At 49.5% G+C, this 13,927-nt stretch overlaps 1 protein-coding gene across 1 annotated transcript in view; it reads left to right on the top strand.

Annotated features, from left to right (window-relative positions):
* FOXO6 (forkhead box O6) overlaps positions 1 to 10,778 on the top strand; it is a 118,828-nt gene extending 108,050 nt beyond the window's left edge. Inside the window, exon 2 of the mRNA XM_081920646.1 lies at positions 4,971 to 10,778. Within this exon, the coding sequence (XP_081776772.1) occupies positions 4,971 to 6,443 (1,473 nt within the window). The 3' untranslated portion in view covers positions 6,444 to 10,778. The remainder of the gene's footprint in view (positions 1 to 4,970) is intronic.
* The last annotated feature ends 3,149 nt before the right edge of the window (positions 10,779 to 13,927 follow it).

Raw genomic sequence — 13,927 nt, 5'->3', positions numbered from 1 at the left:
CAGGGCGAGGCTGAACGGGAAGTTATTTCAGGAGTCAGGGACCGAGGTTCCAAAATTGTTCATAGTTCCTTGCCTGCCACTGCAATTAGGGGAAACTGAATAAATTATGCAAACTAAGCAGATGCATGTAAATTATTTTGCATAATTCATAAAGGCTCCAGATTTGGAATGTATGTTTAAAGTACAGGGTATACACAGTGTTTCCCATCTCTAATTGGACAAGAAGCATTCCCATTTTGCAGATTTAGGAAACTGAGGCATGAGGTGTGCTTCATACCAAAGACAATTGATAAGTTGGGGGTGTAGCTACTCACATTTGTGCCCCACCTTTTCTAAAACAAGGGCAGGGCAGGAAATAAGGACTATTTCATTTTATCTTCATATCGACCCTTTGAGATTGATTAGTCTGAGAGATAGAGATGGATTATTTCACCATAAGGGTCTGTCTGGGCAGATTTGGGGAGCTGTAGTTTACTGAGGTTGGTGCGAGATGTTAGGACTCATGACTCCTACTCCTACTTAAAGTGGCTTCATAGTGCTTTAAATGTATGGCATGAATGTGACCTAAGTTGGACACAATCCAAAATATACAATAATTCAATGATTGTTTTTATTTTTAGTGGAACTGAGGTGTTTGTGTGTGTTTGCTTCTCTTTGAGGTCAAGGAGCAAGATAAGGAATTAGACAAAATCCATGAGGATAAGCTCGATGGTCAAGATTTTCAGAAAAAAAACCTCCTGGTCCTTCCCCCCCCCCCATCTCATTGCCCAGATGCTCAAAGAAGGCGAGTGAACTGGTGCCAGAGAGCAAGGAGCACCAGCCGTGGGGCTAGGATGTTCCAGGAATTGGCAGTGGGCCTCCTACTGGTCACCAGCCTCAGCAGGTGCCAATATTTGATGCTGGCACCATCCACCGCCCTATGCATTACCTCATATCAGCACGACTGAGGTCTCTCCCATCTCCTTGCTGCTTGCACCAGAGGCTGAATCCAATTGCCACCCATCCCCTTTGGACCACAACACGCACGCAGTCCGCGGCAGCAGCGCTTTGCCTCTCGCTATTGTCTGCCAGGCTAATCAGCTGTGCAGAGCCCCACTGAGAATTCCATGGGAAAATTCCTTTGGATGGAAGCAGAGGAATAATCCACAGGTCACAGGCGAGAGTTTCTCAGCGTCCCACGCTTGCCATGGATCAAATTCCCTGCTGGCTCTCTTTGCCCGCCAGGCATTAGAATCAAAGGCATCTCTGGGAGCTGAAAGAGTAGAGAGAGCTACCTCCCGCCCGCCCCCCTCTCCCGCCGCAACTCCATTTGCCGTGTTTAAGCTTGCTTTTTTGGATGGTGTTGAAAAAAATAAAAAAGGGGGGGAATGAATCCAATGGCAAAGAGTCCTTGGCAGAGCTGCAGCTCCAGCTGCTGCAAGGGTCTTTGTCTGCCATGGGAATGGGGGACCTGGAGAGGCCTTTCCGTCACAGAGCCGCTGAATGGGGCACTCAAGGATCTCTCGGGGTGCCAACTTGCCCAAGCGTCTGGGCAGGCACGGATGTCGTGTTTGAGTGAAGCAGAAAAGTGGCCGTTTCTCCAGGAGAAGCAGAACTGGGAAAGGGTAGCCAGGCTGTTTCCAACAATCTCCAGTCTTCAGGGACTGTTAAAGAATGATGCCCAACTCCTACCTGGAGCGGGAAGTTCCTTGTGCTTAGAGTACATCTAGAGTTGCCACCTTTGTTCTGGCAAAATTCAGGACAGGGTGGGGCAGGGCAGCTGGGGGACAATTCCCCCCCCATCTGAATTTGTACATCTGTCTGTGCTTGGCTACGCAAAGCTTAAATACATCACCTTTCACACACCCTTTCAAACACATGCATTTGGAGAGGATCCCTAACTTGGCAGAGAGAGAGAGAGAGAGAGAGAGAGAGAGAGAGAGAGAGAGGACCTGAAATACAGGCCAAAACTGTATCAATACAGGATGTAGCATTTTACATTGAAATACGGGACAATCCTGTATTTTCCAGAACAGGTGGCAAGCCTAGCAGCCATACCATACATTTAAAGCACTATGGTACTACTTCGAACAGTCGTGGCTTCCTCCCCCCCCCCCCAAGAATTCTAGGAACTGTAGTTTTTTAAAGGTGTTGAGAGTTGCTGGGAGACCCCTGGTTTCTTCACAGAACTACAGTTCCCACAATTCCCTGGGAAGAGGGATTGGTTGTTAAACCAACCTTGAATATCGTAGCTCTGGGCAGGGAACGGTGTGTGTGTCTCTTGGTACCCTTAACAAACTACAGCTCCCAGGATTCTTTGGGTGGGGAAGCTCTGTCTTTTTAAAGTGCTATCACAGGGCTTTAAATGCATGGCATGAATCTTGCCTTAGGCTTGTTCACACATGGCACTGAACAAGCGGTGCTTACTCATGTGCAAGTGAAAGGGTGCACACTTGCTAGTTTGCACAGCTCAAATGTTGCGCTCACTGGCTTGTAGCCAGTGCTACTCCTACTCAAAGAAGACCCACTGAAGTCAATAAATGTGGCTAACATAGGTTCATTCATTTAAGCTGGTCTACTGTGAGTTGAACTTAATTGGATACAATCCAGTGACCATGCTTTTTACATAAAGAACTTGTTTGTGCAGCTCAACTAATTGTGTACACAGGCACACTGACTGCACACTTGTTGAATGTAATGTATGAACACCCCAAGTGTCAGCAGGAGTGGGGGTGGACTACAGACACATAATTTGGTATTTAGAAGCAGTTGCATTAGGAATAGTTTGTGGCGCCATAATCAGCTAAGGGCAGAAGAAGACACAAAGGTCCATCTAGCCCATCGTTCTGTTTTCTACAGTAGCCAATCGGATGTTTCTGGGAGGCAACAGCCCTCTTCGATTGGTTGTACCAAAGAAGAGGTGCCCTGCCTCTATCAAGGTACCATAGACCCCTTGATAGATGTAACGTTCCCCCCCCCCAGCATGTTTTCACACACCCCTTTTCAAACTGGTTACATCAGTAGTCCCCCCCTCACTGCAATGAATTCTATAAAATATGATTTTTTTTGGAAGAAATTATTTTGCCCATCCTGAATCTACAGTAGAAAAGAGTGCTTTAGATGGTGTATAGAATTAGGACTTTTCTCTTGGGGTGGGAGAGAGAACACTTCCCCCACTCACCTACTGCAGGAACACAGAATGGGTCTGTTGAAGTCTTGTGTGGTTACTTCCCTATGATTTAATGCTGAACCTTAATGCACCTGGGTCTGGGGTCACGAAAATACCTGACCCCCATTCTAAGAAATCAAGAATTTTAAAGGAGACTCCCCTTTATAATCCCCTGATTTCACAATTGCACTGTCTGAGTCTTGAAATCGGTGTGGCGATAAGAATGCTGCCAAATCAGAAGTTTATGCTTATTGTATGGTTGGCAACCGCTTCAGGGCTTTTTATTACTATTATTATTTAAAGGACATTTAACAAAGTATATGATTTCTGCCAAAGAAGCCTGAGAACTATAGTTTATTAAGGGTACTGGGAACTGAGCTCTGTGTGTGGGGAACTACAGTTCCCAGGTTGTTGGGGGAAAGCCATGCGCTTTCAGTTTGCTTTCAATGTATGCTGTGGATGTGACCGAAGAATACATTGAGGGACTACTATATTTCTATTGGGACTACAGTGCACAGAGAAGGGAGTGTTAACTCCCTAGCAGTTAGCCATTCTTTTTTTTGCGGGGGCAGCAGGGGGAAAAGCTTCCATTGTCACCAGTGGGAGCTTCCCTTCTCTACCCTAAGGCTGGTTGCCACACTAGCGGCAGCCCTTCACTGCAATCGGGGCGGAGAATGAAAGGGTTAAACCTCTCCTCTCTATGTGCTGTGGTCCTGATTATAATCACCCCACACAGACATGACTAGTATTAAATTTTAAAATCTGCTAATGTGGTTGCTAATCACACAAGAGACACAACATCTAGTCTGAGCCTCAAACCTTGTGCGCTGGTGGTTTTTTTAAATGGGGGGAGGAATGGAGAGCAGCAAGTTGTAAACCCTGAAGGCAGGTGGAGGGGGCCATTTTCAACCTGAGGGCCACAATCCTTCTCGACAACTTTCCGAAGGCCACGTGCCAGAGGCAAAATATAATCTTCCACCTGTGCATAGAAGGCTACAAGGACGCAGGTGGCGCTGTGTTCTAAACCACTGAGCCTCTTGGGCTTGCCGATCAGAAGGTCGACGGTTCGAATCTCCACGACAGAGTGAGCTCCTGTTGCTCTGTCCCAGCTCCTGCCAGCCTAGCAATTTGAAAGCATGCCAGTGCAAGTAGATAAATAGTATCGCTGCAACGGGAAGGTAAACGGTGTTTCCGTGTGCTCTGGTTTCCATCACGGTGTTCTGTTGCGCCGGAAGCCATGTAGTCATGCTGGCCACATGACCCGGAAAACTGTCTGTGGACAAACGCCAGCCTGAACCGCTTGGCCTGAAAGTGAGATGAGCACCACAACCCCATAGTCGCCTTTGATTGGACTTAATTGTCCAGGGGTCCTATACCTTTTTTCTTTTACCTTTACTCACATTCACACGCACACCCAGACGTGGTTCATGAACATTTTCCAGCCAGGCAAAAATGTTGGGGTGCAAACCAGGACAAGTGAAGAGTATGGCCTGGAGAGAGGGGGGAATTACTGGGGAGAGTTCCATGGGTCAGACAGAGAGGTCCAGAGAGTCCCTTGGCTTAAGGTCTTAAGACTACAAAGATGCTGCTTGTGAGCATCCTGTAGGCATCTGGTTGGCCACTGTGAAAACCAGATGCTGGACTAGATGGACCACTGGCCTGATCCAGCAGGCTGTTCTAATGTTATTCTGATAACTTTGAAGGTGTAGAGGCATTGGTTGCTGACACTGGTGGCCTTGTGTGATGGTACAGTGAGCTTGGGCTGCTTCTCTGGTTGGTATTGATGGGGGTCTTCTTCTTTTGTCTCCCACTCTGTCTGCAGAACTCGATCCGGCACAACCTGTCTCTGCACACCCGCTTCATCCGCGTGCAGAATGAGGGCACGGGCAAGAGCTCCTGGTGGATGCTGAACCCCGAAGGGGGCAAAACCGGCAAGACGCCCCGCAGGCGAGCTGTCTCCATGGACAACAACAGTAAGTTCCTGCGGATCAAGGGCAAAGCCAGCAAGAAAAAGCAGCTGCAGGCAGCCCAGGAGCGCGGAGAGGAGAGCCCGGTCAGCCAGCAGGCCAAGTGGTCGGAGAGCCCCAACTCCCACGCGAGCGAGGAGTACGACGCTTGGGCCGACTTCCGGACGCGGGCCAACTCCTCGGCCAGCACCTTGAGCGGGCGCCTCTCCCCCATCATGGCCAACCACGAGCCGGACGAGCTGGAAGAGGATGACGGGACTCCGTCCTCCCCACTGATGTACCCCAGCCCGTCCAGCACCATGTCTCCCTCCTTGAACGCCCGCTGCTCCGTGGAGATGCCCCGGCTGACCGATCTCACCGGCACCATCAACCTGAATGAGAGCCTTGGTGAGAGCCTCCTGGAAGACCTGCAGGACAACTACAGCATGAGCCCTGCCCAGCCGCTGCCCGCCGGGGGCCTCCGGCAGAGGAACTCCAGCTTCAGCTTCAACTCTAAGTGCTCTGCTGTGGGCGCTGGGGGAGGCGGAGGTGGTGGAGGAGGAGGAGGAGGAGGAGGAGGAGGAGGGAGCACCTACTGTGGGACCATCTACAGCCAGCCGGCCATGAGCCTTATGCGCCGCCTGCCCATGCAGACCATCCAGGAGAACAAGCAGGCCACCTTTGCTCCCATGAACTCCTACCGCAATGCCTCCTTGCAGGACCTGCTCTCCTCCATCTCCTACGCCCACAAAGAGGGCGAGGCGCACATGCCGCAAGCCAGCAGCATGGGGCCACCCCGCGGCCACAGACAAAACCCCCTTGTGTGTGGCGGCGGGGGTGGCGGCGGCAGTGGCGGAGAGATAGGTCTTGTCCCCTACCCTCCCCACTCGTCGTCCCTCATGAAGAGCAACGCGTTGTACCACCCGTCACCAGCCAGCCACCACCACCACCACCCGATCAGCAACAGTGCCTTACCCTCTCCTATCAGCCTTATGAGCCTGCCCAATGACTCTTGCAGCATGGTGGCCATGCCCCATCACGGGCACATCCATTCCTACATCAACAACCAAGGGGCGCACATGAGTCTGCTAGACTCCTTGCAGGGACCCTACCCAGAAGCCATGCACACCCCTGTTTTGGGCCAGGACAGATTCCCAGCAGACTTGGACTTGGACATGTTCAACGGTAGCTTGGAGTGCGACGTGGAGTCCATCATCCTCAACGACTTTATGGACAGCGACGAGATGGACTTCAACTTTGACTCAGCTCTTCCGCCGCAAAACGGCCTCAACATGGCCACTTTGCCCAGCGCCCCGCAGCCCACCAATCAGAGCTGGGTGCCAGGGTGAGACCTGCTTCAGACAACTCTGACCCACCAGTCAGCAGGATGAGAGGGTGGGGTGTGTGTGGAAACAAACTTTCTCCCCCGCCCTACTCCGCCTTTCTTATTTTCTTTGCCTTCATTTGTTCAGCCAGGCTAGAGCCATCTGTTTAAACTTGACGACAACACTAAACACACACATACACACACACACACACACACACACACACAAATACACAATGTAGGGTAAAATGTTTTGAAAGGTACCGGCGACTACTCGCTTGTGCCAGGTGTATCGTGCAGTAAGTCAGATCTGTCTTTGATGTGTGCAATAGGCACAAGTTAGCCATGGCATTGCAGAGCTGCTGCCCGCCCACCCCCTTCCCTCCCCCCTTCCCTACTCCTCCCTTCCTGGGCACCTGCACTATTGCACAGAAAGAGGGAACTAGTGATTTGTGGCTAGAAGAGTCATCTGGGTCTCCACGGTGGCCTAGGTAGCCTCAGTGAATTGACAGCTCTGGCTTTTCATCCACCCCTTTCCTAATTGTTTTCAGTACCGCTCAAATCTAATTGGACACCCTAGCTCCATTTCCTGGCCTTTGTCCATCTGTGACACTCCTTTGGCAAGGGCCAGTAGCTTAGGATCCCCTTACTTTTATTATGGTGGGGGACGGGGCTCTGCGCGGTCTTGATAGATAGCAGCACCAAGAGCTGCAGGGGAGAAGCTTGCAGCACTAAAGGCAGTTGTAACATCAGTTTGCTCTGCTACCGTCCCTGCCCAGCTGTTCCCACCTCCAATCACACTCATGGCATGGCTGGTGCAGAAGGGAGGGGCTCCCCCCAACCGTTGTAGATCCAGCAACTGACATTGTGGTTTCCATAGCCCACTGTGCAAAGGGAAGCTGATCGGAGCAACGCCAGCTTTTTCACACATACCCCAACCCCGTGTTTGCAACAAGAAACAACAGGCAGTTGGGGCATGAAATGTGTGTGCATACAGCACAAGCAGAGGCATGTGTGCCAGCATGGGCCTGCTTCAGTGCGCAAGCAACGCACAACTTTTTGCACACATGAGTGGCACTTACTGCTACGTTAAGAGCCAGCCACAGGTTTGGCATGGCGAATGCTGTTGCTGCTGGCCTGGGAAACGGCCAGGGTAAGCAGGGAGGCAGGGGTGGGGAACAGTGGCAACTATTTATTCTGGTGGTATGCACCCTCTGGCCTGCGAAGGCTCACCATCGCCAATGCAACCCTTGCTAGGTTTGCGTGGGAACTTGTAGCCTGTAAAGCGAGGAGGGCAGCTATAGCAAGTAAAGATTCAGGAAGTGGGGAGGAAGGTGCAATAAACCGAGATACACACAGACACAGGGGTGGAGAAGGAGGGCTATTGGCAAAAATCTGGAATTTGACCAGCCCAAAATCATCTAGGCTAGGAGAGGTGATGTGGCTTCCCATGAAAGCTGTAGTCCGAAGGCTGAAAATGGAGGAGCCCAAGACACCTCGAAGTAACTAGTTTTCTACTTAGACAGCTCATAGCAGGTTAGTGGTGGACAGATGTTAATGATGATTAGGGAAAACAGGTGCTGGGTGAAGCTAGAGTTTCTCCCCAGTGCGGAGCTCTTAAAAGTACTGGAGTGCCATACAAAGTTCTGCTGGACAGCCATAGGTTCTGTCTATATCAGCATACTTTTTTGCACAAAGTCAGGACCTATCAATTGGGCCATCTGAAACGTTCACCCTGTGACAATAAGGATAGGTGTCAGTAGCTTGCAGAGTTTGGAAATGTGATCAGTTTCTGATAGGACCTCTAGTTGTAGCTAGGCAGGGCTTGGATGTTAAATTATTTGAGGGCTTCCTGTTCTCTCTGATATGAAACATATCAAATTGCCTTATACAGAGTGTTGGGTCCATCGAACTCCATGTTCTCTACACTGGCTGGCAGAGGCTCTTGTGGGTTTCATTGAGAGGTCTTCCTATCTGAAGATGCCTGGGGTAGAACCTAGGACCTTCTGCACAAAAAACATGGGCCTGGATACAGAGCTCTAGTGAGATTTCTGCCTCTCTCTCTCATGGGACCGCTTGATGAGATGTGTGTGTTTTGGGAGCAGGGAAGTGTGGAGCACGTACTTCCTCACTTCCTCTCCCACAACCCTGACACCCTGTCTTTATGATGTCACTTCCAAAGCTGCTCCTTGACACCCCCTTGCTTGTTTATTAAAAGGAGGTTGGGCCTGTCCAGGGATGCCAAAACTCCATGAACAAGAGATTCAATGTCGGCTTGTCTGAACATGGCAAATTAAGAAATTTGCTTATTTTGAACTACTTGTTCCTCTTCTTTGAATCATGGCAATGAAGACAATGAGCAGTGCTTCCCCCCACCCCCCAAAATATAGGTGATGGAACTCAACATGAAGTTGTTACAGCAAGTCACCGGCCCATGAGCTAAGCCCCCTAGAAACATCTCCTTTGCATCAGCCAGAGCTGGGCTCCAAAATCCACATTAAGCCTGGCTAATAACAGGAAAGGGCTTGAGGAGAGGGAGGAAAGTGACAGACAAGGGAAGGTCCCATACTCCTCGCCAGGACACCCTGTGCAGGAGTACAGGGGAGCTGCTTTGTCCTGCTAGATCAGATGCTTTGTCCATCAAACCTCGTTCGTCTAGTCTGACTGTCAGGGTCTCACTCAGATAGTAGTCTTCCCAGTGACCTGCTGTGTTATAACTAGGGACCCTGGAGATTGGACCCAGGAACTGCAAAACATATGCTCTGCCACTGAGCTGTCAGCCACACTGGAATCATAAAGCACAGGAAGCAGCCCTTCCTCATTGCCTGCTCCTTGATCTTTTGAATTGGGAGATTCCAGGGGATCTTCTGCAGGCAAAAAGCTGTGTGTGGCTGCTAATGGATGATTCCCTCCTCTTGTGCTCACCGAATCAGCTCCCTGCCCATCTTCCAATGTGATTGGGGCACACCTGGATTAAAACACACAGTGATCATGTAGTCTTTTCAGCCATTGTCCCCTTAAGCAGATCCTTAGGTATGCTTAGATGCCTCCCTTAAAAAACAGAGGGACCTTAAGACTGTTTCAGTGGTGCCTGGGTCTTGCCCACCACATCCATTCAACCAATAATTAGAAATCTACTTTTATGTTTGAGATTGCGAATCACGGCTTCGTCCCGTGGAACCTAAACAAAACTTGAGAAATGAAAACCATCAGCACTGTGATTAAAAAGGGGGAAAGTTTTATGATTTGGTCACTCTGAAGGAGCAGGGGAGTGTCATGTGCAGAAAAGAGCCTTCTGGGTACATAGCTCAGGTGGAGTCTTTAAAAGTGCATCTATCTGTTCTGGCTGCGTATGAAGGGCTGGGTTTTGTTTTTAAGCAACAAGGAAGCCTTGCCACTGCTTCAGGCAGCAGCTCAGTCTCCCTGGCCATGCTCCTGGAACATGCGCCTCAGTGTGATGCTATGTGAGGAGGTGGCTTCATTCTCAGGGGGATCCCCTGGCTACCCCTCCCCCTTTTGTGGGGCCATGCATGATAGTCCCTAGGGACATTCCTTTCCAGGGGCTTAAGCGGAGCTGACAAGCCACTGTTTCTTAGGGGAGATTCAGCCCACATTTAAAGATGAATCCGCCCAATTCGTACTTTCCAGAACAATACACAAACTTAAAAACAGCCATCTTTCAAAATCTGCACATGCCTGAATTTTGAAAGGCAGTTCTCCAGCCAAATAATGCGTGCAAAAAAAATGCACATACAAGAGTAGAGTGTGCATTGAAGTGCATATGTTAAAGTAACACTCAAAAGGCACATGTATATTAGGCAAAAATGCATACAAACGTGGGTATATTAGGAAAAATTTGCACTAAAATGTTGATGTATTTTCAGGAGGACTTTTTTTTAAAAAAAAAGTGAAACGATATGAATACCTGGATAATTTAAGGTTGGGTAAATTAGAAACTGGGAGAAACCAAACCTGTCAGATTCTTCCATCCTGACTGCTTCTTTTCTGTTGTGCAAAAGAAGAAAAAAGCCCTCAGCTTCCTTGTATTTAAGCCGGAGATGAGATGATCTTTAAAAGAAATTTGTCCACCTCCAAAAATAATTGAATACCTCCCTCCCTGCTACTTCCACAGATGGTGGGAATAATATTCAGCTTCTGGCGGTGGGGGGGGGCACATTTAGCTCAGCTCTGCTTTTGAGCTGGCTGCTTGCACACTCTGATGTGCAGGAGGAAGCAGATCTGTATCTGGGACCACCAGATGCAACTGCACAGCCCGTTGCCCGTGACTTGAACTAGAGGGGAGAGAGCAGGATGCTACGTAGACCATCATATTACCATGCAGAAAGAAACGTGTTTCTAACGGACATAATGGGCATAACTTAAGTGTCTGCTTAGCATGGAACGGAAAGGTGCTCTCTGCCAAGGTAAACATTATGAATAGAGAGTGAGGTTGGCCTCCAGGCAGATTATCTTAAGGATAGCCTCAGCTCTTGCTTTTGGTTCATGTCACAGCACAGTTTCTGGACAATGAGAGAGAGAAAAAAGTGCATCCACTCTCCTCTCCCCCTTCCTCGGCTTGCCACCACACCACAGCTATTTATTTTACCCCGCCATTATTCTGCTTCTCCCCTACCCCACCCCCCTGTGATTTGCACCTGGACCAGGTCCCAAAAGCCTATCAGGATTTGGGCAACATATCTTGCTACAGCTCATAAGAAGGGGAGGGTTTCCCTCCCAATTTTGCCCATGAGACTGGCAGGATATGTGTTGGAGTAGCCTGCATTCCTCTTTGCTCTGGGTTTCTATCAGCCCCAGGCTAAAAATAATAATAATTAAATAACTTCAGATGGGCTCACAGGCTATAAATGTTTACATTGCTGGATCATGTACTGAATTTAATATATTTTGACTCTGTAGGATTCTTTTTGTTTGTTTGTAACCTTTATTGCAATGATGCTTTTTTTTTTTTACTACTATAATTATTTTGGTCCAGCTCCTGAGATCATTTTAATAATTTCAGCCTCAGTTTCCCAAATGGATTGGACGAAAACACTAATCATAATCGGAGCGGCGAGTCCGGTGCCAGCAGTCTGGCGTACACAGAAGCGGCAGGCTGTCAAGTATTTGTTGCTTGTGGAGCAAGGGTGTGTGTGTGTGAGAGTGAGTCTGTTCCCTGAGGATTAGGAACCCAACCGTCTCCATTTAATCTTCTGTGAATGCGCATGCGCACACACCCACACCCTTGATCTCGAAGTGATGGAGAGAAAGGAAGGAGAACCTGGAAGGAAGATAGAAGTGGGAAATGCCTGCTCTCACTCTGTACACCCCAAAACCTGTACAGTGCAAATCAAATCATGTCCCCCAGTGTTAATGCAAGGAGACTGAGAGACGAAAAAGGCCCCCCTCCCAGTGCACCCCAAGCTGTGACCCCAATTTTGTGGAGGGCAGGAGGAGAGGCTAGCCCCCCTCATATGCTACCTGGCCACACAGCAGGCTCAACCAGAGAGACCCCTCCCCCAGCAGCAGGAAGCGCCCCTCTTTGCTCAGCGATCTTTGTGGTGTGTTAACCGTGAGGTCATCGTGTGTGCAATGGAGTCATATTTGCTAAGCGTCGTGTTTTACCGTCTTTTTTGTGGAAGTGCAGTGCAGCGCTGAGGGGCTGGGGAGTCGAGCGAGGGCTGGGCAGGGGCGGGCCGAGGAGCCGATGGCAGCCGCTTAGGAGGGCAGTGGCCTTGGAGGGATGGTGGTGATGAGCAGGGAGATGAAGGAGAGCAACTGAGGTGGCAGAAAACAAAACTGAAATCATGGGAGTGTGTGGGATAGTTCACTGGTTGCCTTGGAAATTGAGATTTATTTATTTACTTAATGCCACCCACCCACCCACCTGGGCTTCTATGGGAATACTCAGCCTGTAGCCCTGACTTGAGGGTCAGCGGCCAAGCTAGCCAACAGAAGCAGCTTTGACCACCCCGATGGTCCATCAGTTGATCTGGCCTCTGCAGGCTTTCCTTGTCCCCTTCCCATAAGTCACTGAAACACGTAAATGCGGCTGACAATCCTAAGACCACCCACGTCTCGCCTGCCTGCCTTGGAATAGCTTCATGAAGCAAGTGCCAAGCAGAGGAGACGTCTTGTGTGCTACATGGCCGAGAATGCATGTGGCATGGCCCATGTCCTTGTAGCTTCAGGCACTGTGGCACCCATCAGCCATAACAGGGAAGCATGGCGTGCCCTCACTTTTCCATTAACACTTGGTGCTCCAGTGACTTAGGATTTCTGGTCATCCCCAGAGTGAATACACTGGTGCTGATGCACGTGACTAAGTTAGGTCTGTTGACTTTGGTAGCTCTACTCTGAGCAGGGCTTGGTTGGACACAATCCTCAGCTAAAACGTCAAACAATTCTGCTGGAAACAATTCATTAAACCGAGCCTACATTTAGGGGTGCTCCTCCCTCTGTTTTCTTTTAATTCGCCTTCTTTTTGGGTGGGAGGAAGGACAAATTGTGCTCAAAACTGAAAGATGATTATGCTTTCCACTGTTGTACTCGTGTCACCAATCCGAGGCTGATTCAGAAGGGCCAAAATGCCACTGGCCTGCATGGGTGTGATCCCATCTCCCCAGGGAAGACAAGCTTCTGCGCTGACGTGAGTAAGGAGCGTTCCGTGATGACTCTTACTCCCTTTCCAACTTCCTGAAAACTCTTTGCCCAACTCCTTGTGTAATACAGCCAGTGCTTAGCCAAGGTTCAACTGAGGAAATTATGAAGTAATTTTTTTTTAAAAAAAGAAAAGGGTGCTACAGGGCATGTGCAAAATCCTTCTCCCTCACATAACCCAGGATCATGGAATAGGAGCAGAACTTCCAAGCCAAGCAAGGCCAGCTGGATCCTCAGAAAATCCTCTCTTTTTTTAGACTGAAAGCAGAGCTGCTTTGTGTGAATGAACAGGAGTGGACCTTGCTATACGGTCGTGTAGTCACAGTGTTTTGTGGATCCTGAGATCAGGTTGTGTGACTCCAACATTTCCAAGTACAAAGCTGCCCTTGGGTCAGCCCACCATATCAGGGTCTGTGGGGTGCTTGTATTTTAAAAATAAACAATTACACTGTAAGGAGCAATTGGCTGCAGACAGGGGGTTCCTTCCAGCAGCACCCCAGTTTCAGCAATGCTGAGTCATGACAGTATATTCAGCAGGCAGGTGAGCCATGCAGACCTCTGACCCAAGCGCAGTTGTAGTGCATCAGCAATGCTCTGTGCTTTGCAACTGTGCCCTCATTCCCAGACCTGCGCAGGAGAGCTGATTCACATGATCTGGCAGAAGTTCACGCAGGGTGAGGCTGCACACCAGGTCTGTGGTGTTCAGGTCTCATTGAAACACTAGCTCTACAGAAAGGGCCGGTCTGGGGGGTGGCACTATGCCAGGAAGTTCTGCATAAAGGTTGGGCCAAACCAAACATCTCAATGAAAAAGGAAAAAAGAAAAATGGTGTCTTTCCCCCCCTCCTCGTAT

Source organism: Podarcis melisellensis (assembly GCF_964234715.1).
Source record: "Podarcis melisellensis genome assembly, chromosome: 8".
Taxonomy (NCBI): domain Eukaryota; kingdom Metazoa; phylum Chordata; class Lepidosauria; order Squamata; family Lacertidae; genus Podarcis; species Podarcis melisellensis.
The sequence above is the reverse complement of the archived record's forward strand: the minus strand, read 5'-3'. Positions and strand labels throughout refer to the sequence as shown.